General features: G+C 39.9%; 1 protein-coding gene across 7 annotated transcripts in view; it reads left to right on the top strand.

Annotated features, from left to right (window-relative positions):
• SIPA1L1 (signal induced proliferation associated 1 like 1) overlaps positions 1-26031 on the top strand; it is a 394723-nt gene that overhangs the window by 322318 nt on the left and 46374 nt on the right. For all 7 annotated transcript variants that reach the window (XM_037832380.1, XM_037832386.1, XM_037832385.1 and 4 more), the window contains 3 exons: positions 4206-4776; positions 5418-5692; positions 11728-11997. In XM_037832380.1, coding sequence (XP_037688308.1) covers positions 4206-4776; positions 5418-5692; positions 11728-11997 — 1116 coding nt within the window. The remainder of the gene's footprint in view (positions 1-4205; positions 4777-5417; positions 5693-11727; positions 11998-26031) is intronic.

Below are 26031 nucleotides of genomic sequence, written 5' to 3'. Positions count from 1 at the left end.
ATGTACACAACTGGTGAGAGCCCTGCAGTCTCTATTATTTTATTTATATAATTACGAGTTTAATTATCTGTTCCCAGTTGGTAGAGCAGATTAAAAGCTACAAATCAAAAAGGTGACTGAACTGTTAGTGGCAAGCATATACCGAAAACTTTAATAAATGATTACTGACAGGGAAGATGCTGAAAAACTATTAACATAAAAGATACAAATTTAATAAGCAAAGCAGTCTGGGGTCATACAGTTTGGGGGCAAACAACTGAATAAATGTTAGTCACCCCTGAGGGCCTCACCTTATAAAAACGATGTAAAATATCACCATTTTCCAACAATGAATGAATGAATGGATCTAGGCATTGATCATCAAAGGCTGTAACATCACAAAAAGAGACAAATTCATGCCTCATAGGGGAAGAACAGAACTCCACCTGTGAATCTGTCTTGCTTCCCCACCCAAAAAAAAATGAACCTGAATCTGATCAAGTCTCTAGACAAGCCGACATATAGGAGACAGAGGAACATGTTTGTAGTCAGCAAAATTCAGACGCTGGACACCTATGTAAGATAAACAGCCCAGTTTCTTCAATAAATAAATTGCAAAAATAAAAGAGAGTCAGAGAGATGAGACTTTACATACCAAAAATATTTTTAAGGTAAAATATTCAGCCACAATATATGCACCCTTGAATCCTAATTCAGATGAAAATATCATTAGAATATCTTAAACAATTAGAAATTGGAACATTCTGCAATATTTCATGATATTAAGAAATCGTTAGTTTTTCAACTAGTATAGGTATAAGTGGTTGTTGTAATGACCATGGGTCTTCAAAACAAATGTTTAATTACAGTCAGTACTATGTTTAGGAAGTTAGAAATATATGTTACTCCCTTTGGAAAGATTTCCATACTCAGTGGTTAAAATATAATAAATGTTGAAAGGAGTTAATATGATGTAGTATACAAAGCACTTGGAATCAGACCCGTGTGTTAAACCTGCCAGATCTTAAATTTCCCTTTCTGTGCAGTGGAACGTTGTTTGACATCTATTTAAAATCTCATAAGTAAAGTATCTAGTGTAGGCAGGGTGTGTTGTGTGTGTACATTAAAAGCCTATGTCCTTCCTTTTTTCTTCTCTTCAATAAAAATAAACATGCAAGCTTCAACTAGGTAGGAAAAAAAATCAAAATGGGTCAAGTGGCGGAAATTTCTTGATGGCCTATTCAAGCCATAAACAAACAACATCCCGATTGTCTAATGCAGTTGACCTTTCTACGACAAAAATATGATTATGTCACCTCTCTGCTAAATCAGCCTCTACCGGCAGCAGTTCCAGTCCACTCTTCAGCCATGTGACGTTACTTACAGCTCTCCAGAACATTCCGTGCTCCTGCTCCTTACGCATGCTCCCTCTGGGCTAGAATGCCTCTTACACATGCCTCACCCCGCCTTTATCTGATAAATTCCTGCCTTTCCCAAGTGCCCGTAGCACCTGGTGCCTCCCCCTCAGGGCACTGGTGTAGCTCTCACTGGGCTTTGAGCTTCTGGAGGGCTGAGCTGTGACATACTCATGCTTGAGTCTCAGCACTAGCATGGGGCTTAGGATATCCTAAGTGCTCAGTTAGTGTTTGCTGAAACCGAAGATTTTTTTGGAAGAGTTTGAGGAATGCTGACCTCTCCAGGGTGCCTTTTAATTCTGACTTTCCTTAACTGTTTCAGCCTCAGCGATAACCCACTGAGTAGAACAGCCTAATCCTTCACAGTGCTGGGAAATGAGACATGGCTGTAATTTTAAAGAATGTAATATTTCTAAGAAGATACAATATTGCAAACTAGGCTAAAATAATTGAGGCCAAGCAGAGGCCTTTTGGAATCTGCTTTTAAAAATAGCAAGAATCATTTGTAATTGATACATCTTATCTATCTATATATAGGAAACTGAAATTCTAGAAAAGCTTCTTTTCTTATGGAAGCAAAAAATATTCCTTCCATTCAGCTGAAACCAGGCCTTATTTTCTAGTTTAGAATTTGTGGCATCTAATTTAATGACCTTTTAACTTTGTAGGGAACCTTGAAAGTTAGATTTACCCAAAACAACCATTTGTTTGAAAAGAGCATCCTAGGGTATCATCTTTCACATCTCCTCCTGAAGGATTCTATTTCTAATGAAGCAAAGCTGATTTTAGTGTCTGTATCATTTACCTCCGTACTGTGGTGAATCATTAATAATTATATGTTAAGGATTTAGTTCTTTGCCTCACAATTCATTCTAATTGTTGGTGGGTTTTGAATATGTTTGTCTAATGTCCTATCAGTTAATAAATAGATCTGTAGAAAGCCAATGAGTTTAAGAAGCAAGTGGATGGCTGATGTTCTCACATTCAAACCCCCTGCTAAGCGTTTTCCCCTCCTTATTTAAAATAAAATCACATCTGTTTCTTGAGAAAGAATAATGATTTCAAGAGAAATTAACAAGTGGAGAAGAAATTGTCAATTTTTAAATGAATGATATTAAGTTATTTCTGGTTTCTTATAGGATTTCTCTTAGAAAGTCTAACAAATATGAATTTCAGCATCCTTTGCTTGATTTGAAAAAATAATAATGATATGATCAAATTAAAATGATACAGCTGTCAGCTTTGAAACCAGACATTTCACAGTAGACACGAAAAATTACCTTCCTAAACTGGCATAATTAAAGCCATTATGCATCCGGAGGTTTCTATCAATTCTCTTCTCCAGTTAGAAAATAGAGTGTTGCCTGCCACTTTTCTCTGTCATGAAGTGAACTTTTTTCTTTTCATTTTTTTTAATAAATGTGAAAACCAACAGATAGTCCATTCCACATCATCTTCTGACAGTGTAGCTTTCCATTTCACAAAGAATATAATTTATGTCTTTAAGTTGCTGACATTTATTTACCCTTTCTCACAAGAAATAATCCTTTCTTAAAAAGCAGAGCCAAATATCTCAAAGTAAACCTTTCTGAAAATAAAGAAAAATAATTGAACAGAGTTCTTCATTTTAATTTGAAAGATGCTCACACTCTGATTATGTCCTTCATATTCTGGGAGGAAATAAATGAGGAAATAGATTTTGCATTGGTTCCCTAATACTTTGTACAATTGCATAATTGATTCACTTTTACATAATTAGATAATTTGGGAAGAGGAATGTTTGATGTGTTAGAATCATTGTTTCCAGCCATCTCAGCTAAAATAGGCAAGACTTACTGAGGTTGTTGAATGAGGTCTTAGAAGATGATATAAAGTATTCCACTTCTCCGTTTCCATTTGACTGTTGTTATTTGGGAAAAACTTTATTTTTTTTTTCCTTTTGTGATTAAAAACAATTAGATTGTTGCATATTTTGTATGATCCTTTTCTTAGACCCATTTTTAGCAATACTCTCCATGGAAAAGAAATTATCAGTGCAGGCTCTCTTAAATCAGTCTTGTTTAAAGTAATGAGTAAAGGAAATTTTTCTCACAAATAAATTGTCATATTCAAATACCAAAAGTAGAGAATTTAGACCAGTGAATAGCTCAACTAAAAAAATGTGATTTTAAAGTACTCTTGCTATTAGTATAAAACTCGTAATCATGTTCTTACTTGCTCAAATTCCAATTTTTCATTCTAAAATGTTGCTGTTAATCTGGTTGCCTAATAGGTCACACATAGGTCCACAAATAATATTTTTTTAATTTTACTAAAATTTTAATCTATTTCTTTTATGTCATGTACCTTTTGATATTTTCATTATAAACTGTCTGCTTATGGAGCTTATATCCAAAATAGAGAACACATTTGTGTTCTGAGAGAAACTATGCTTTTTCTGAAAGATTATGTGATTGTAGAACCCCTCTTGGAAAGAAGTAGCTCTTTAAAATCTTTAATGCAGAATATTCCAGTAAATCTTTTTTTCATTGAGTTATGGTTAGTTTTCTGTCTGCTAATGAAAAGAAAGTTTTTATTTTAAACTTTTTGGGTATTTTTTGTCTAGCAAAATTTTATGTTTCATAAATGTGATTGAAAAAAGTTTGCTCATGTTCAGCAAAAATGTGTATTGTTTCTTGTGGAAAAGACAAGCAGTTATTTTGCTTCTGAGGTACAGCTTTGTCTTTGGGAAAGTGTATTTGTATTCTCATGGTGTGAGACTAAGAAGTACTGAAACGTCTCTTTCTCTTTGACCTTTACTTTGTCTCTTAGTGTTGCTGTCACCAGGTCTAGAGATGTGCCTTCCTTTGGGCCTCCCATCCCCAAAGGAGTCACCTTCCCTAAGTCAAATGTGTTCAGGGACTTCCTTTTGGCCAAAGTGATTAATGCAGAAAATGCTGCTCATAAATCAGAAAAGTTCCGGGCCATGGCAACTCGGACCCGCCAGGAATACCTGAAAGACCTGGCAGAAAAGAATGTCACCAACACCCCTATTGATCCTTCTGGCAAGTTCCCATTCATCTCTCTGGCCTCCAAGAAGAAGGAGAAATCCAAACCATATCCAGGAGCCGAACTCAGTAGCATGGGGGCCATTGTGTGGGTAATTCGGGCCAAAGACTACAACAAGGCCATGGAAATTGACTGCCTTTTGGGAGTCTCCAATGAGTTCATCGTTCTCATTGAACAAGAAACAAAGAGTGTAGTTTTCAATTGTTCCTGCAGAGATGTGATTGGGTGGACCTCAACTGACAACAGCCTCAAAATCTTCTATGAGCGAGGAGAATGTATTTCTGTGGAGAGTTTCATTAATGAGGATATCAAAGAGATTGTCAAAAGATTGCAGGTGAGTCTTTTCCTTCCACTAATACACATGCAATTTTGCTTTCATAAAGCTTTCAAGATGGACTAGAGCCAAGTTACCAAAGCTTCAACTGTGTTATTGGCTTGTCTGAAAACTCCCTTGATGATGTGCAGAAACATAGAGTCTATTTCACACTCAGGTTTTCCATCATTTTTAAGAAAGTAGGGTAGTATAACAAGTGAAGACACATTTACTGTGTGTTTGTCTTGGAAACCTGTTTGCATTTTCCAGAGCAGTTTCACTGCCCTGGTGGCCTATGTTTCAGCCCCATCAAATCTGCTTGAGTTGTTCAAAGAGTCCTTTGATTATCTGCTCCCTTGAATCTTCTTAAGGATGAAAGGATTAGCAGAATACAGTCTCTCTTTGCTGCCTGCTCACTGTAGGTCTCTGTTGAAGGTCTCCTTGCATCTTCAGGGAAGCCACTGAACTCTTTGGATGCAAAAAATATTTTTCTTTTGGCCTAATGAATAGAGGCCAGTGAAGGGTAAATAACCAGACTGCTCTTCAGCTGGCAGGAGGACATCCAGACAGAAATAAACCCATTGCAGTGTGCTTCCAGTTACACGTCCACCATTTAATACTCCTTCACATTAAGCCACAATATTTTTTGTTTCCTTGTCTAGTTTGTCTCAACAGGTTGTGAATCGGTGGAGATGACTCTGCGGAGGAATGGACTAGGGCAGCTTGGCTTCCATGTCAACTACGAGGGCATTGTGGCTGACGTGGAGCCCTATGGCTACGCCTGGCAGGCGGGGCTGCGGCAGGGCAGCAGACTGGTAGAGATCTGCAAGGTGGCAGTGGCCACTCTGAGCCATGAGCAGATGATTGATCTCCTGAGAACATCTGTCACAGTGAAGGTGGTCATCATTCCTCCCCATGATGACTGCACCCCACGAAGGTAGGTCTGAGATGGCATCTCTGAGCCTGGCACTCCAGGGCTGAGTTTTGCACCATGAAGAGCATCTCCTAGTGGGGAGGGTAGTAGGGTATTGAATGAGCAGATTACATGTGATGCTGGAAAGTTCCATCTGTAAAAAGTCTGATTCAGGATACAGCTCCCTTTCAGCATGGGGCAATAGCAGCCAGAAAGAATGACTACCTTGGACCATTCCCAGGATTTATAGCTCTAAATTTATAAAGTTGCTGTTACAGATAATGAAGCCTTCCTAAGCATCTTGCATGAGTAGCTGAGAGACATTGAAAACTCAACATTAAAAGACAGTGTCTCAAGCTATTGTTCGTTTGTTTTTATGATCCTTGACACTCCTGTTCTCTCTCGTTTGAGTCCATTCACCATCCCAAATTCAAAGCATTGTTTTGACCCCTGTTATCTCAGCTTGGAGGGCTGAATGTTACTTACACAGCTTTTTCTTAACTGCATCTGCATGTGCTGGTAATTGGCTTCAAATGAGCTGATTCTGCATGTGATGTTTTGGTAGTTTGAGCCCTGACTTTTCCCAAAGGGAAAGTCCAGGAACTCCCTGCTCCTTTTAGTTTCTGCTAAGCCAGCCGGGTTGTCTAAAATTTCATTTCCCTATCTCTTTGGGGGTTCCTTGATTGAACAAATTTAATAAACTATTTATTTCCTCCTTTCAGTATGTCCATGCTATTTTTGCTAGTTTTTTTCAATCTGTTAATTTTCTTTGAACCTATTTTCTAGGAGTTTCTTTTAAGCTTTGGAAATTCTTAGGCCTCATAAAACCAAGACAGTGTTCTTTATCCCATCCTCCTCCCACCCCCATGACTTGTCCAGCACCTGAGCTCAGAATGATTCAGAGATGTTAGAATGTAAATGGCTAGGATGGTTGTTTTTGTTCTTTAAAAAGTTGGCAGTGATGACAATCAAAATGTACTTCTTTTCTTCAAACCAATTGTTACAGGCCAGGCTGCACTTGGGATAGTATTACTTAGTACTTCTTACCCCCTCGATGGCCCAGGATTATGTGCTCTCTTTTTGGATAACTAGATTTCCCTTAAAACCAAAATATATACCCTATACTTTTTATTTCACCTGTTTGTGTGGGGACAGGGGAGGATTGAAACTGCCTTGTAACACACAGGTCTCCCAAGTCTGATGAACCTTGAGCCCTTTCTGGTTTCATCATTGTGCTGAGTGATTTAAGTAAGACTCTTGAGCTAGATCAAAAGGCAGTTGGATTCTTCATCACAATAGTCTCTGCACTCCTCCTCTTATCTGTCTGTCTGCTATCGTTTGGTCTCTCCTTCAAACAGCCAGCATTAAACAGGTGAAGATAACCAAGCTTTGTAAATTGTCGACCTTTGACCTTCATTACACACAATATAGAGTTACAGACTCTAGTCTAAGGACTATCTACTCAAAAATGAAGCCCATAGATTTCGTGGCTCCATCTTACCTGCTCAGAGGTCTTGTCCCTTATTTTTATGCTCTCAGGTTTCTCTGGGGAGGAGGAGAGGGAAAATAGGTTTGTGTGAGTGTGGATGGAATAGGGCAACATGACTGACATTGAACTTGGGAATAGTTTTTATTAAAAAGATGGGTCAGAAGGCCTGGCCCCAAAAATACATCTATGCTATTATCTATGGCAAGATACTAGACTAGATAAACCTTCTGTGGTGTGTTGGTAAAAATATCTATCATTTACTGAGTTCTTATGTTAATGTGTCAAGCCCTATAAAGAGCACTTTTATATCCATTAGTACATTGAATGCTCACAACAACCCTATGAACTAATGGTACTATTATTATTCCTGTTTTAGAGGAAACTGAGACTCAGAAAAGTTAGTAACTTCTTGAGTTCATCTACTATTTAGGCAAACTTCAGTCCAACTTCAGAATTTAAGCTCTTAACTTACTTTGTACGCTTGGGGTACAAAACTCTTTGTCATACGCCAGCATAAGCAGTGACGTGTTGGTAAACCAGCTCTGTGGAGGAGGGAACCCTGATTTGTAGCAGTTGCTGATTTCCGTGGTGTAAATACTCCCACTGTAGCCAATTTCAGGCTGTCAACATAATATCAGTGAACAGAGAGTTGGGATAAATGTGCAAGCTGGCTCTGGCACAGCACTGAGCAAATGAGCCACTTTTGTCCTAATCTCCCAGGGCCCCAGTTTTCCGCAGCACTCTTTGTCATCCTCTCCTACCCTCCCATGTGCCTGGGTTAAGGATGAGTGACCAGCACAGCCTCAGGCCTCAGAGCCTGCTCTGCCCCTTTCAGTACACATCAGTTTCCACGGGTTGGCCTTTTGGGCAGCAGTGCTAATCCTGATGTCACTGAAGCTGTTGGAGGACTGAAAGCCTTGCTCTCCTCCTCTCTTCAGAAACAACTTCTCAGGGAACAGCTGAAGCATTAACACCTAGCTACAATTTTCCACAAAATAGGATAATGCTCTTCTCTCATTTTTTCCTTCTCCCCCACACTTCACACTCCCACTGCTGTTTTCCTAGCAACGGATTCCTCTGTTCTTTGACTAGTCTCTCTCTTCCTTTGTCAGCTGGTACCGCAGCTCCAGCCTGAGGTGTCCCGGGCCTCCTCCAGGCCCGACCACCCCGAGCCCCCCGGGTTCTCAGGTAGCCAGGGTCCTGATCCGGTCCCAGGCCCAGGTGTGGAGATTGTCTGTAATTACAAATACCCATGGCTTTGAAAGTTATTAGTTTTAAAAAGCTAGTTTAATGACCCAAGAAAGTGGGGTTAAATAATGAATGTATGACAGCACTATTTTCCCTGTTCTCAAGAAATAAGGAGAGCTCTCCAAATTAAAAATGTTTAAAAGTGAAGAAGCGACAAGAAGAGGAAAGCAAAACCTTTGAGCCCCTGCTGTGTTCTGGGTGCTTTTTTTAATCCTTAGGGCAGCTTCATTTTCATTGAAAGGATGGGAAGCATGAGGCTCAGAGAGGCTCAGGAGCTGCTCTGAGAGTGAATTGGATCAGCTAGAAGGACGTCATGATGGAAGCTCTGTGAAACCTCCTTTTTTCGTTACCTATGAATAACTCTTCTCTCCCTCCCTAGGCTTTATCAAACTGAATTTCATTAACATCAAATACCCATACAGTTTCTAGTTACATATTAAGCTAAGAGTGGTAGAAATGAAAAAAAGACTATACAGAAGACAAAGTCTTTGACTATAGGGGTCTTTAAGCCAGTTATTTTCAAGAGTTGGGAACTTAAAAGAATATTTCAAAAACGTATTTGAACTGGAAGAAACTAAGAAATTAAGGCCCCAAAATGAAAATGACTTCTCTATTTAACTTACATTATCATTGTCACTATTTATTTATTTACTTACTTACTGATTCTCTGCTTTGATGCAAAAGTGTCTAGAAGCAGCTTAATAAGGTGTATGTACAGGACCACAAAATAAAAACTCAGGGAGGGAACCAGGGGAGACAGGCCTGGGTTAAGGGGAAATTTTGTATAATTAGTGCCTAAAATATGTAACAATAAAAGAAATGTTGCTGTTTCCTAGCCTCCAACAGAAAGGGGCAAAGATGATACAGTTCACTGAGTTCAGAAGTTAAATCAGACCATTGCTGTGGAGAAGCAATGCTAATCCTGATTTTGAGGCTGAGAGAAAATTTCCCATGAATTATTGTAAATTTTTATGAATATTCCTTTGGCAAGGTATAGCATCCTTATATGATATTACATTATATTATATTACATTACATTACATTGCATTACATTTATGGATTCAGAGCATTCATACTATATGGTATGCCATATTTAGTCAAAAATAGAAGACTTCTAACCATACTACAGTAATACTCCTATTAATGACAAAAACAAAAAATGTTTTTTTGTCCAATGGCATATTTTTGTCAAAAATATCAGAATCAAAACTTGAAATTATATCAAAGCCATTATCAGCCTAATATCAGAAAGAAGGGTTTTTTGACGTAAGAAATCATTAATAAAAGTAAGTCATATGTGCCATAAAGCACATTTTGCAAACTGCAGCTCATAACTCATAAATAGGTTATAAATTCAGTTTAGGGAGCTGTACTGATGTTTGTTTTAAATGAAATGAAATAACACAGAATATAACAAAATGAAGAATATTAGAGTAAGGGTATGTATGTAAGTGTATTTGTATTATGCTGTACCACAGAGTAAAATGTATTTCTTACAGAAGGTTGTGGTCAAAAAAGTTTGAAACTCACTGCCATTAAAACATAAAATGGGTACAGAGGAGCCTTGGACCAGAGGGTCAGAGGAAGGTTGACCTAGGCTTTTGAGGAGTCTGAGAGAGTGATAGAGAAACCCCAAGAAAAAAAGTACCCATTGGAGGCTTGGGTTAAGACTGAATGGAGCAAGGACCCCATCAGAACACTATTGTTCCTCCTGAGCACATGCTCCCAAAACAGCAGTTTTTAAAAAGTAAGAAGACTAAGGACATGGGAGAGGAAGACTGGAGCACACGTGTGAAATGTCAGGGGTCATGCGATGAGACACATAGACAAGGTCATGAATGAGTGGCACCTTCCAATGTGCTTACTCTCCCACCAAACAACTTGCAAAGTCCTTCTATTCTGCTTTGCCCTCCATGCCACACTTCCTCCCTAGCCACACACCCCCACATCAAAACCTGGCCCTCTACTGATACTGTAGTACCAATTGTAGCTGCCAGTACTCAGGGTTCTAGAGGAAAAGATGCCCTTTAGAACAGGAGCCCCAAGCCTCATGTGCCCGTGGAGCACTTGAAATATGGCTAGTCTAAATGAAGATGTACAGTGAGTGTAAAACACACACCGGATTTAGAGTTAGTAGAGAGAAAGGAATGTAAAATATTGCATTAATAATTTTTAATATCGAATGCATGTTGAAATGATATTTAGATATATTGGGTTTATAAAATATATTACTAGATTAATTTCACCTGTTTCTTTTCACTTTTTTAATGTTGTTATTAGAAAATTTCGAATTATATATTGGCTTGTAGTCATGGCTTGCCTTATTTCTCTTGGACAGCACTGCTTTAGATCCTCCTTATGCTACCCATAATGTGCCTCTTAAAGGACTCTTTCATAATCACTCTGTTAAACACTCCTTTTCAAGTCTTCCCACCTGCTTCCCAGTCCTTGAAATTCCTTTAAGAAAGGAAATAATGTCTTTCACTTAATGATAAAATTCAAATACACGGTTTGAGTTAATGCTTTAGTGGGAGTAGGTTTTTCAGTACTTTGCCTGTCAATCAAGTTAATAACTGATAGAACCTTCCCTGATTGTTTGGGTAAAGGGAAAGGAAAGTGGTCCTAAGGTTTGGGGGTGGGATAGTGTCACAAAACAGGGCTAACATGACAGAAGATATTTGTGCCTGCCATTTATTTTTTTAGGCTGCTGCATGCGGACAACCCTGCTATGAGAGATTTCTGGCTTTGGAAAAAAAGTGCAATTTCAGATTATGCTTTTTTCTCTAGGGATTTGATCATTGAAGTGTTTCTAATGAATTTTTTTTTCTCCTTCTCAGCTAAATTTGGCTCTCAGTTTGGATTTCAAGATTTCTCCCTCATAGTTTTTTGACTATACCAACTAATTTTTTGAAATCCCAACTAATTCAAAACTGTATACCCCTTTTAAATCCCCGATCCTAATACGCAGTGAAATGTGTATACCGACTGCCTATTTCCTCCAGAGCACCATGTTCAGGGGTTTGCTCCCCTCTCATCCCAGTGTGGCTGCCTTCCCTTCTAGGTTAGGTTCCAGTACTGACTCTGACTCAACAGGGTCTTGTTTTTTGAAGACTCTATCTCATACTCAATAATTGGATTGAGTAATGGAAAATACCAGTGTAACATTTTCTGAGTTTCTTGTTCTTGAAAGAAAAATGTAGTGCCCAAAGATTGAAAGAAGATTCAAAACAGAGGAGCCGTTTTAACTTTTAATGAGAATAGTGTGGTTTCACCCAGAAAAAGCGATAGTAATTTTTCTTCCCCATTGCCCTCTCCCTAATAGGAGTTGCTCTGAAACCTACCGCATGCCAGTGATGGAGTACAAAATGAATGAAGGAGTTTCCTACGAATTCAAGTTTCCCTTCCGAAATAATAACAAGTGGCAGAGGAATGCCAATAAGGGGACTCATTCCCCTCAGATTCCAGCCCAGGTGCAGAGTCCCATGACCTCGCGGCTGAATACTGGGAAAGGAGATGGGAAGATGCCTCCTCCAGAAAGAGCTGCCAACATTCCTCGAAGCATCTCCAGTGATGGGCGCCCACTAGAGAGGCGGTGAGTGTGCCCTTGGAAAGTTTGCTCTAAATGTGTGCCCAAAATTAAAATAAAACTAGATCCAGAAGCACTAGTTTTAGGCCTTCCCATATTTTACTAGAAATCAGGAATTAAAACTAGTGGCTTTCAAATATGGTGGCATTCCAAAGCCTTAAGGAAGAAGGAAAATATATTCCCAAAAAGCATTTGGCTCAGTGCAAAGATATTTGTGCTTTGCTCTTTCATTTCCATAGGCTCTCAACAGAAGTCATTACTGCGTACTTAGCAGTCAAATGGATTAGGACTTGGCAGACCCTTTGAGGTGACAATGACCATATTGTCATCTTAGATCATCCTTGCCTTTATGGGGACAAATGATGTGATGCAGGGTTTTGGTTGAGTAACTGTGTTTGTGTCACTATGCTAATAAAGAATTGTGAGAATGGAAAACAACTTGTATAGCACGTTCATATTCTCCGTTGCTTTGAGAGTAGGAGAAAACAATGGGAAGAAGATGTCACATGGATTAAATACTGAATATTAAAACATTCAGCCCTGAGTAAAATAAGCAAAAGGAAGAGGAATCCCGGAAAGTAAGAAACCAAGGTTTCATGGCTAAATTGAAAGTTATCATGGATCCCCTGACAAATGGTAACTGGTTAGCTCTGCCTGTAAATATGGATGCCTTTACAAGGATCCTTTACAAAGTTGACCTATCACTTCTGTCTGGAAGTCACTCTGCAGTAAAATGCAGACTCTACAGAACTAGCGTCTAGGCCTATATTTGACTGGTGGCAGCAAATAGATTTTTTGTGTTTATTAACCTTCCCCTTAGTCCCAGTCTGTCCTTCTTTAACCCTGTGTGTTCAAGAGCTGTACTTAAACCAGATTAAGCAATTTTAAAATATGCATAATAATTGGCTATAACATTTTAAGTAATTGCACTATCCAGTACTTTAAAAATATACGTAATAATTGGCCTTAACAAGTTAAATAATTGCACTGTAAACTTAGCCCCAAATTATCTGTGCTATTGAAGGAGACAGTTTAATTGAATAACCTGCTAGTCACCTGCTGGAAATGGCCAGCTTCTTCTTTCTATCCATCCGCTGTCCTTTCCCCATCACTTCTGCTTGTCTTGATCACATGTCAGAATGCTTTTGTCACCCTCCATGCTGGAGAGGGGCCAGAAGCCCTGAGAGCCGGGGAAACTCGATCTCTGTTCCAGGAGCTGTGTTAGGTAAAAGGAAGGTTCCCTGTGGAAGCCAAAACATGACCTGATTAATCTGAACAGCAGAATCAGGTCCAACAAGAACAAAGTGCCAAGGAAAAATGGTTCCCAGATACCCATATTCAGCAGTTCAATTTGGGTGCAGAAAATTGCAAGTTTTAAAAACTGCGCTATGAAGTCTTTTATCTTAATCTAACTTCTGAGCTGTTGCGTAAAACATTGTCACTTAAGTATTTCAGAATATTAGGATACCATGTGGAAGTAATTTAATACAAACAGACAGACAAATCAGAAAACTAGATGTCTTCTAAAATGCCTCATTTAAGCCCGGATACTTGGTCCTTGCTATTTATCACATTTAAAGATTCCTCTCCCAAAGTGGCCACATTCCCATCTAGAGTCCTCCAGCTTTCATTATTTTTGAAAGGAAAAGATCCAAGAGATAGCTGAATAAATTCTTTGTTCTGTATATTCCAAACTTGGCTCTTCAGAGGTGTGTTAACTGGATTCATGATTTGCCCCAAATTTTGAAAGATGAACCAAAGAAATCGTTGTTTAGAGAAAGACCCTTTTTTCCTCTCAGTGCTATTTTCTTTCTCTCCAGAACAATCAGCAGGCTTTCACAACTGAAACTGTTTTTTGCCATTCCCTTTATACAACGTTCCATACAATAAAATAGAATATTTTTTTCTGTGTTGAATTAAATGTCTGCAACAGAAGCAAAAGCTTGTTGCTGAAAATACCGATCATCAAAGAGAAAATATTTTTTGTAGCTAATTACTTGTTTAGCTTTCAGTGGCTAGAGAATGCATAATCCAGTTTTTCTAGATAGAATTCGTTGAGTATAAGAGGTTATTTCTTGAGCACGTGCTTGCCTCACTGCTTTTCACCTTAAGTCCACACAAAGGAAAATATATTTGAATGCTCACCCTGTGAGGCGGTAAGGGTAGGCGTTTGGCTCTACACAATGCAGATGAAAGAAGGTATAGGCGAGTTCACCAAAGAAGTTCAGGGAAATTTGACCTGTACTCAGTACCCCTAAGGATTCTTGGTTTCAGGTTCTCCTGGATTGGTGGCCTTCTGGCCGGCATTCCTTGGATTCCCTGACTTTCCTATCATATGATGATGATGATGTCCTCTCTTTTCTCTTCTGGTTCCATTGCCTTCAGTGTCTGCCTAGTCCTCCAGGCCAAACTTCATTCAGTTGGGCCACACCCTAACTAAATATAATATCTTCAAAAGGTCCTATTTACAACTGGTTCACACCCACAGGAATGGATTAAGATTAAGAACATTTTTCCCCCACCCCCACCTCAGGGTACATAATTCAACTTATCACATCATTTGTTAGATGAAGAATTACCAGCCTTTATGTAAATATCTGGGGTTGATCTCATTGAACCCTTGGTACTTTTGGGTTTTTCGCCTGGATTCCAAACAACCCATCCTCCCACACCCCACCCCCTATTTAAGGTTAACTCTAAGTAGCTGGATGGAGGGTATTTTCTCATTTACATATAGTTATGCCTGGCTCCTTTTGCAGTCTCCTCTCCTTAACATGTAGCACCATGTAGCGCATGGAGACTGTTCCTTATGAGTTTTATAGAAACAGACTTAAAGAGGTCTTCTGTCTCAAAGAGCATAGTAGTCATGTGCCCATTCAATCTTTATATTTAAGAACATTCTTTTGAATTTGTTATCTTGCACAGTTGTATGCTAATCTTCTCTGTTGTTTTCTACTTTCAAACAAAGTGGCATCCATTTAATATTTACTCTTCCTTTATTTAGACATTAACTTTGGTGGGAAGTTTGGGGTTTACACATTCCAAACATTGTCAAGCTGGATCACAGTTTTATAACTTGACATGAGAATCCTTAAACCATGGAACTTTAGAGTTTCACTGAAATTACTCAGGCTAGATCCTCATTGACTTCCATGTTAGTAAAGCCACTGGGCATTGTTTCATCTTTAGCTTATTCGATACCAGTCACTGCTCCCTTCATCTTCAAACTCCTTTTCCTGGTTTCCAAAACTTTACTCCTGATTTTTTTCATCATCAGTTCTTTTTACCTCTCGTCACCTCAAAATTTTGTTTTCTTTGTGATTTATTTCTCCTTTTTCTCTAGTCCTTTCCTTTCAACCCACAGAACTCCCTTTAGCATTTCTTGTAGGCCCAGTCCAGTGGTGACAGAGTCCCTCAGCTTTTGTTTATCTGGGAATGTCTTCATCCCTCCATCATTTTTTAAAGACAGTTTTGTCAAAGACAGAATTCTTGGTTGGAAATTTTTTGCTTTCAGCACTTTATATATGTCTTTCCATTGCCATTTTGCTTCCATGGTTTCCAGTAAGAAATCGACACTTAATCTTGTTGAGGCTCCTATGTATGTAACACGGTGCTTCTCTCTGCCAGCTCTCCAGAATTCTCTCTTATGTTTGGCATGAAACAGTTTGATTATAACATGGCAGGATGTGGGACTACTTGGGTTTATCCTTTTTGGAGTTTGTTGAGCATATTGGATGTGTATATTCATATCTTGTTAAATTTGGGAAGTTTTCTTATTTCTTTGAATATTATCTTTTGTTCCTTTCATTTTGTTCTTTTCTTTTAGGGACTCCACAATGTATGTATTGTACTGTCCTAGTTTGCTAATGCTGCAGAATGCAAAACACCAGAGATGGATAGGCTTTTATAAAACGGGGGTTTATTTCGCTACACAGTTACAGTCTTAAGGCCACAAAACGTCCAAGGTAACACATCAGCAATCGGGTACCTTCACTGGAGGATGGCCAATGGTGTCCGGAAAACCTCTGTTAGCTGGGAAGGCACGTGGCTGGCGTCTGCTCCAAAGTTCTGGTTTCAAAATGGCTTTCTCCCAGGACATTCCTCTCTAGCAAGCTTGCTCCTCTTCAAAACGTCACTCACAGCTGCAATCCGTTCCATCTCTGAGTCAGCACGTTTATATGGCTCCACTGATCAAGGCCCACCCTGAATGCGTGGGGCCACGCCTCCATGGGAGTATCCCACCAGAGTCACCACCCACAGCTGGGTGGGGCACATCTCCATGCAAACAACCTAATTCAAACATCCCAACTTAATCCCCACTATTCTGTCTGCCCCACAAGATTGCATCAAAGAATATGGCTTTTTCTGGGGGACATAATACATTCACACCAGCACATGTACACTTGCCACTCCTGCACAGGTTCCTCAGGTTCTGTTCAGTTTTCTTCAGTTTTTCTTCCTTCTGCTTGTTAGACTGAATTATTTCAATGTTTTGTAGACAAGTTAACTGATTCTTTCTTCTGCCAGCTCCAATGTGCTGTTGAACCCCTCTAGGGAATTTTTAATTTCTGATGTTTTGGTATTTAGCTCTATTTGGTTCCTTTTCATGATTTCCTCCTCTCTATTGGTATTCTCTTTGTGTTCATCTGTCATTTCCCTGATTTTCTTTAGTTCTTTATCCATGTTTTCCTTTAGCTCTTTGAGCATATTTAGGACCATTTTGGTCCCTGGTCTTATCCTTTTCATTGATGGTTTCTAATGCTTTAATCTCCTTCATCTGGGCTATTGTTTCTCATTCCTTTTATTTTTTGTAATATGTTGTTGAAACCTTGGCATTTTGATATTTTAATATGTTATCACTGGAATTTAGACTCTATGGCATCTTCTTAAGCTTGTATATACAGCTAATATAACGACAGAGCTTTCCTTGAATGCCAGGAGCTAAGAAAAAAAAAAAAGAAGAAGGGAAAAAGAAAATACTTTTCCCAGTCTTTGCAATTTGACCTGTGTGGCTCTCCTTCAGAGTTTATCCATACAATGAGTTTAGAGAATAGCTCCAAGCCAAAGTATAGAAGCCTCCTGGGTCCTTTCTGTGCATGCATCTTGTCTTGGGCACAGCTTATCTGGCCCTAGGAATTACCGTTTATACAGATGCAAATGTCCCCTCTTTCCAAGGAAACAGTTTCCTTATGGTCCCAGGCGCTGCACCATATGTCCCACAGCCAGCAATCCCTTGAGCCAGGCAGTACAACTTGACTGCTTCCCCAGAGTGTTCTGTTGGAGAGCTCTGTGAGCTGCCTTCTATATGCAGGGCAAGTTCTGAGACAATGAGTCCCTTGGTCTGACACCAGACAGATAAGCCAAACATTAATGCTCTCAGTATGTGCACGAGGGTTACTCTCTTTCTTCTGGAACTGGGACTGGGGATCTGTACTGGGAGCATGTGCTGGCCCTATGCTGAGCCAGTGAGGAATGGAGGTGGAGCCGGCCAGGGAACCAAGAGATCAAGTATTTTTTTCCGGAGCTTTGAGAAAGATGTTTTTGCCAGTTCTTATCGGTTGTTCATAATTCTATGGGAGGATGGAGCCCTGAAGCTTCTTCTTCCACCGTCTTGATTCAGTGGGGCACCAAGTTTCCTTTTTTCCCCCACTCTTCAGAAGAACTAATGTACTTTGGCCTCCATGCTGGGAATGTTTGTATGTTTTGAAAGTTCACGTTTTTAGATTATATTAAAAGTTGTTCCTTATTTAAGCATTCAGGAAATGTGAACAGTGACTTAAGTTTGGCATGTCTTCCACTTCCCTTTCCTTTACAAACTCTGAGTGGCTCAGGGAATGAGAGGAAGAGGAGGGTGTTCCATTTTAGTCCCCAGCTCAGGCCTCTGGATTGCTTAGTAGTTGTTTCTCTGATCTCAAAAGTATCTGCTCCACACTCAGCCAATGGAAACGTTCCCACAAGAGCAGAGGTGTCAGAAACTTATGGATGCAGCTAAAAGGGCAAGCTCTGGAGACCAGGGATCTTGTTTCACTTGCACCCCAACTCTACCACTTGTGGCAGTGGGCAAGTTTCTTATCCTCTCTGCACTTAGTGTCCCTGCTTATAAAATGGGGGCACCAGCCCCACCTCTTAGAGTCTCTGTGAAGACTAAGATAATATAGGTGAAGCTCTTTGGACAGACCTGGAAGATGGGGTGGGGCTTAGTAAAGGGTAGTTTCCGCTTGTCATTGTCATTGCTACTGTTATTTTTTCAGGCATTCTACCAATCACAGCTACATGGAAGGGAAACAGAGCTGGTTCAAACTGGGCATTTTAGGGATGTGGATGGAGTTGCCCAGCTTGGGCTGATGAGGCAGTCTTCAGGCTCATCTAGCCTAAGCATGTGGTGAGTCAGGCTTGAAAGGGTCAGTTTGTTTCCACAAGCAAATTGTGTCATCTTCAGTGACAATGTTATGTTTAACTGTGGTTAGACAGAGGATGAATTCAGGATGCCTCCTGTGAGGAAATAGCAATGGTTAATTGTGCAGTTGGAGAAGTTGTAGGAAAGTCTGCAAAAACCATCTGTGAATCAAAACAGCAGACAATTAACAGTCTAATACTGGGCAGGATCTTACAGATCATCTTATAAAAAACTTCTGTATTCTGGAAAGAGCAGTAAGTTGGTGTGTGATAGTGTTGTTCTGCATGTCGTGTCGTGTCATTAAGGAAGTATACTTGATTGGCTGTACACCCAACAGCTGGGTTCTGCCCTCCTGTCAACAAAAGGGAATGTGAAGACCACCCAGGCAGGCCTGGCCTGGTCACACCTTACGGGAGGGTCTACAAGGGCCCACAGTGGCCCTGGGACTTCCTCAAGCACCCGCTCTCCTCCCATCTCTAGATCTAGGGAGGCCTTCACAGAAGCCAGACCTAATAACTGCTGTCACCCTCCTCGGCATGGAGAAGAGACGAGGATCTTAAGTCTCTTCATCACGTATCGTCGGATACATGAATAGGTTTATCGTTGGAAATTTAAATAACTCTCACAAAAATACATATAATCTGCTTTGTATTTGAAAGCGCTGGCATTTTTCTTTAAGATTTGTAGATTACATGACATGTTTACAGTGTGTGAAGATTAGTGATGATAAAGACAGATTAGCCACTTAGACCCACCCCCACAGTCAGTGTTAGGTTTTTCCATCAAACATCTTGTGCAGAGCCCTGGACAATGAGCAGGTCTGCCTGAGGTCTGTTTCCTTTTGTGAAAATTCACTTGTTACTGTGACAGAGTGGCTGCTGGAGATGTGCCTGTCATTAAAGTGCTTGCTGAAAAAAGTGGGTTTAATTTCCTTAACCTTCTCACCTGCAGGAGCAATATGAGGTGGGCAGAGTGGCCTTTGGGCTGGTCAGCAAAGTAGAATCCATCTCTTCCGCTGAATGTGTGTATGCTTGTGCTCTGACAGTGGGTGACCATCCCACAGGGGGCTTCTTAGGCACTGCTTCAGGCCACATAAAGGTGGTCCTGGGACCATTTGCTCTTGATTCAACCCTGGCGCCACAGGCTGGTCTGTGAACATAGCACACATAACACCAGGAGGGGGTGCTGGGGGGAGGGAACTGACTCAAATTCCTGAGGCCCTGCCTGCTGTTGTTGCAGGAGCTCACCACCCCCCTTCCCATCCTCACTCCTAGAGAGACTCAGAATCAAGCCTAACTAAATAGCCTGTAGTCTACTGGGAAATCTGTTGCTCTTTGTTTGACTCTTAGAATTTTCCATTATATTGAAAAAATGACAAATGACTATGGCCTACTAAATGTCACAAAATGAAAGTAGGCATGCAGAGATAAAGGTGCAGTGCAGTGCCAAACCATGGCCATGTGCTTGTTGTGTAATTGATTGAAATAGTTTGTAAATGGTTTGGACTTTATTGTAGAACCCAGAATCTCTTAAATGCAGGCAGGATCATTAGAACTGGTAGAATTTTCTGTGTGAAAAGGGAAGAGGGTTGTGTGGTTTTCTTTTCTCCTAGCCTGGAGCGTCCTAGGGCCATGGTGAGGAGGAGGATGGGTGTCAGAGACCATCTGGGGAAGGTGCGTGAGTGCAGTCTCCCCAAACAGAGGCCAGCATGGCCTTCAGCATTTCAGCTTCTAGTCACCTTGTTTTCGTTTATGCTGTGGATGGGGAGAGAATTTGGTTTGTTTGAGTTTTTTTCCCAGTCTTTGAAATCCTAGCATGCCAAAACAAAGGAAAACAGAACAGAAACTTCTCACCAAAGGATTTGGTTGTGACTTCTTTTCATTAAGTATTTGTGAATATGGAGGGCAAGACTGATCAAAGAGGTTAATATTTGTGGTGGGCTAATGGATATATATATATATATATAAATATATAACTTTTTTTATGACATCTCTTGAGCCTCTGCAAAAAGAAAAAAAAGACATTATTTGGGCATTCCCTTTTCATGCTTGGTGACCCATGAACAGGGTGTACAGGATCAGCACTGACCATACCACTGCATTGGCTTAGAACTTTCCATGCTTCCTTGTTGCTTAAGGAAAGTCCAGTTAAGTTTGGATTTCCTCTGTTTACATACAGGATAAGAACCCCCCCTTCCACCATGTGGTTGTGAAAACCTTGTGACTGACATTCCCTTCATCCAGTGTATGGACAGATGAGTAATAAAATTAAGACAAAAAAGAAAAAAGAACCCCCTTCTCTTCAGCTGTGGCCCCCACAAATCTCCCATCGATGCCCAGCACTCCAGCCAAATTGGCCATCACTGAAGGCCACATACATCCCTTACCTTCCTACATCCTCACTCATGGCTTTTGTGAAAGTCCTTGGTTACCTGCAAGACCCATTTCAAGTCCATTCGCTTTATAAAGCCTCCAGATCTCCCAACCAAACTTGACCTCCAACCTGCCTGAGCCCTTCTCCAGTCTATTTGTACTGCCCTCATAATACTTAAATTTTTACTGGCATTTTACTTAAAAACTATAGGTAACTATTATTGAGATCATATTTGGCATCAAGCTCTGTTTAAAGTCCTTTGGGTGAGTTTTCTTAGTTAATCCTCCCAACAACCAGTAAGCTTGGTGCTGTTTGAATGTGCCCTTTATAGATAAGGATACCCAGGGACTGAGAGGTGAAATAATTTCTGCAGTGACTCCAGAGCCCTTACTCTCCATTGCCACACTAAATGAATGAAACCCACCACCACACATAGGTGGCTGTCAATAAATATTTGCTGAATGAATGCCTGTGAATTTGTATGTTACATGGGCCCAGTCACCTGCTCTGCAATCAGGACAGCTTCCTGGTATGCAGTCTGTGCAGTTGCACAGGACCCCACACTCAGAAGAGCCCACACTTGGTTTAATGCTCTGCTGTTGCCATCTTGAAATTCTTAATAATTTTTGAACATAGAGTCCCACATTCTCATTTTGCACTGCATTCCCATGAATTGTGCAGCCAGTCCGGCCTGCAATCAATTTTTATTTTCTGTCATTTCAGATCACCCTTAGATATAAATCAACTCTTCTCCAGGCAAACCTGTGATGTGTGTCAAGCTGTGAACTGGTTTGACAGCTTGCCAGTAGCTGGGAAGTGATGATCCATTTATCTGAATATGATATATGCCATATTTTCCTAACTGTGCATGGGTATCTTGCTTGTAAATTGACCATGTCACAGAAGGATCATCAGAACAGGATTTCTGTGATCTGGTCTGAATGGCTAATGCCTACGAAGTGTGTGGTCAGAAACCCAGTTAATAGTTCTGTTCACAAAGTATGCTGTAGGAAAAGATGAAAAGCAGAGGGATGAGTTGCTCTAATTTGAGCACAACTTATTCAAACTCCAGTCTGAATATAGCACCCAAATTACATTACCTTGAATCACTTTAGAGATTTTCTTTACATAGTTCTGGAAGAATCCTTTGCTGAAGAGAGATGGCTTTAACTTGGCTCTATTCCTTGGGTGGACAGCATTTTAATTGCTAAGTTATGTTAAAATGCTGTGCTTAATTATCTAATTTGTCAGTCACTACTGCTATTTGAAACCATCTCACTTGTTTTTACCATCATGCCACATTTACACTTAGGTTACAGAGGGGCTTATTTCCCTGGACACATCTAAGTAGTGCTGTCACTTTGGAGTAAAAATGCCAGTAACAGAAGCATAATTGAACCTATACATAACTAAGTGCTCATTTGGGAAAATATTTGCCATCACCTTCGTGGACACTGAGAACTCCTCATCCATAAATTGTAATCGTTCACAATCTGAAGAGATCAATTTAATAAGAGTCTATTAATGTTAACACTATTTATGTAGTCCTGGGAGTTGACTCATGAGAAGGGTATGTTAAGGACAGGGGTGATTCATTAGAAATCTGGTTCTTTTTTCCACAGCCCTCTTTTCCCTTTTATCTTGGTGTGAGAATTATTCTGGAAAGATGAGGAATTGATACTCATCTTGGACCATCTTTTCCTAAGTGTCCAGCGCCTTCAACTCTGTTTTCATTCCAATGAAAAACATTACTCATACAAGGCCTAATCTGAATTTGGGTTAAATTAGAAATTACCTACCTGAAATGAGATCATGCACCCACTAATCAGATTAAAAGACGAGGATGTAGTTTCATTATAGAAAATCTGACTGTTAATAAACTGTGGTGATGCCTCTTTTTAAAAACAAACTTCACAAAACTTAAAAAAAAAAAAACAACATTGTTTATTAATGAAAAACTGGTTTGAGTGTAGCCCTGTAGACTGTATAGAATATCATGATTTTTTGAACTGCTGCATTCTTGGTACAATCAAAAAGCCCTGGTTTTTATGGCTTTATATTACAGAAGTAATAGAGAGCCCCAGAGAGCACTCAGTATCATTTACCTTAAAAAGATCTGGATATTTCTTGGCTAAATTCAAAAAAATATAGGAAGGAGAATCTCTTGAACTTAATGATAAGAGGTTTAGAAAATTCCTTTTTTACAGTGACTGGAACATTCTTTAAAGTGATTATTTTCTTATATCCCACGGAATTGAAAGATTTCAGAGCAGTTGAAAGAGGTACTCATCTTAGTCCTCTAAACTTATTTGGGCATTAACATTGGCCATTCAGGGCTCTTTAAGACTAAGAGAAAGCAGAACGATCTGAGTTTATCTCAAAAGAAAAGAAAAGACTCTTGTGAGTCTTGCTCTTAACTCTTCCCTGGACTTAGCAATCTTTAAAATATACTTGCAAGGTTGTGGTGGAGGTGGGGGGCAGAGATTCAGAAGGTCAGAATGCTGGCTTCACCGTAAGCCAGTTCGGAGGGTTACAGCTCTGAGTTCACAGCATCCAGCCCAGCTTCCAGGAGTGATCGGCCCCAGGCACTCTGGCAGGACTGGTCTGCTGGTGCCCAGGCACCTGGCATCTCCCATTCCCCGAACGAGGTCTGTTTGCAAATACGTTTGTGTGATGGTATCAACTTCAGAATATGGGAAAAAAATAGTAAGTCATCAGAATAAGGGCTAACTCTGAATTTTCTTTGCCCATCATATCTAGAGTCATAAAAATATTTGGGTGGTATTCCATCAGTTGCTGTATGTGTATTCTATGTGTGTGAACAGTCAGAAAACAAAGCCACTATTGAGTTATATAAATGCAGAAAAGGAGTGGGAATGAATGCCAGCCTTCTGGAAATGCTATTTTTTCTCTTTGGGATAACTCCAATAACTGAATAGAATTTTCTGATTCATTTGCCAAATGAAAGAGCTGAGTTTGGGAACTAGCATGAGATATGTTAGCTTAACGTACATTTTGGAGAGCGAGGTAAGAAAAGCAAACTCTAAATACAAATATTAAAAATTACAACCTAACTTCTTATGGAATCATTTTGTCACTTCCTCATAGAAGCATAAACATTTTAACATTCACCATAGATAATAATTCAATGGCATTACTTGTCTACCCCAAAGAGAGTTTAAAAATCATCAAGCCCCCAGATATTGTATTGCCCTATCCTGTGTTCACACTCTACTGCCTTCTATTTTTCCGTTTTTCTGTAACATCTCCTCTTCTTAGTGAGAAAATCAAAGAAGCTGCACAGTGAAACTACACTTGAACTTGCTATGTATTAAATGCATATAAAACCAAACTGTAAGACAAAAAGGAGTGTGGGTATCTTGTTATATTTGGATTCATGTGGTTTCTTAATCCTTACATAGTTTTCTTCTTTCCACCCACTCCTCCCATTCCTCCCTCACTCCAGTCTCATTCCTGTTACTTTGGAATAAATAGTGAGAAACTGGGGAGATGTCAGTGAAAAAGAATAAAGGAGGGGCATCCATTTTATGGTAACCAGATAAATGTCTTGATCTAATTCAAATTAGGGATGAGGTAGCGCTCCAAGACCCCCACTAACCTCTGACCTAGCCATTGCTGGCATACACATGCCCTACTCCTGGACCTGGCCATCCAAGTGAGAATGCCAGCACTGTGGCTAGCCCACATTTCTCTGAGTCTGTGGAACTTTCACACGATTGGTGACGATGATAGGAGTTGCTTAGAAACTCTACCTCTTTTCCTAGCTTCTCCTTACATTCCCCAAAGACTAGCATCCTAGGTCTCTTTATTTGCCCTATTTTAGACTTCTTAGAGCACGTATTTTCAGCAGGTTCTCTCACCATTGCATGTAAGATTGATGGTATTCCACAAGGGTGCCTAAGCTTATATATAATGCTACCACCTGTAACTCCATCCCTTTTTCTCATGTTTAAGAAAGCATAACTTAACTTTGAATCTGTTTGTTTTTAGTAAATTATTCACAAACTTTGGCACTTTATTATTAGTGACCAGCTATTTGTCAATTGATGGGGGAGAACCCCCTCACTTAGGCATCTGATGTAACTGTGGGGCCTTGTCTATACTACTGATAGGGATTCTCTTTCATTTAACAAAGATGTTTTAAGAACCCAGAGATGTAATGATAAATAAAGCTGATTCCTGCTTCTTAAGGACAGTCTATTTGGGGAGATGGAGACACATGAAACTCATCATTCTACAGTGTCTGGATGTGCTATGAAGGTGCAAAGAACAGACTGTTATAGGACTTGAGGAGGTTCTGATTAATCTGAGACTTCAGAGATGTGATGTTGAACTTAGGCTTTGTAGAAAAAGGATTTTATGTGGATAAAAAGGATTTTTTGAGGAAGATGTTCCAGGAGAGGGATCACAATGAGTAAAGATTTGACTATGGTGGCAGTTTAGGCACTGGGGACACACTGAATGTGTCCAGAATATAGAGTGTGTGGAGGCGGTTAAAGGTGATGGAAAGAGGATGGTGTTGGGCAGATGGTTCAAGGCTTTAAGCGAGTGCCAGGGAATTGGTCCTCCATCCTGTAGGCCAAGGGAAGCTATGGAGAGGCTTTTCATGGCTAGGTGACTTGGTGAAGGATGGATTGTAAGAGGTTTTGGATGGATGGTTGGAGAGAGCATTGAAATCAGGAGATCAGTTGGGGGACTGTTGTACTGATCCAAGTTGGAAAGGAAAGAACATAGAGAACAATCAGCAGGTTGGAGACCATTTATCTTCTTTGTCTTTGTGATTTTAGAAAGCCTCTATGGTGCTTAGCACACGGTTTTGTGCAGTACATAATAATTTAACTTAATTAGATCAAATAACTGTGGAAGAGACAAAATGGCTGAAGAAGTTTAACTTGAGAAAATGAATCTAGGAGGAACAGGTTTGGGGTGTTACAGGGTGGGGGAGTAGAGAAAATATGTTTTTTGTTTGTTTGATGTTTTTGTTTTTACATTTAAAAACACTCCATTTCCACAAACGTGTTAGTTTTTAAGAGGTTTGATTTGAATTGCTGGTGAGGGTGTTGAAAGAGGTGTCTCGGAGGTGAGGAGATAACAGGTTTGTCACTGAAGAGAGAGAGCTGGGCTTTGAAGTTAGATGTGCCTGTTGGGGGGTAGATCGATTCAGGGGTGATGCTTCTTTCATCTCTATCCTTATTCTCTTTCTTTTGGAAAGACTTCTCAATTCTATTATCCCTTCTATTAATTTTTGT

This window comes from Choloepus didactylus, chromosome 4 (genome assembly GCF_015220235.1).
Source record: "Choloepus didactylus isolate mChoDid1 chromosome 4, mChoDid1.pri, whole genome shotgun sequence".
NCBI lineage: Eukaryota > Metazoa > Chordata > Mammalia > Pilosa > Megalonychidae > Choloepus > Choloepus didactylus.
The sequence above is the reverse complement of the archived record's forward strand: the minus strand, read 5'-3'. Positions and strand labels throughout refer to the sequence as shown.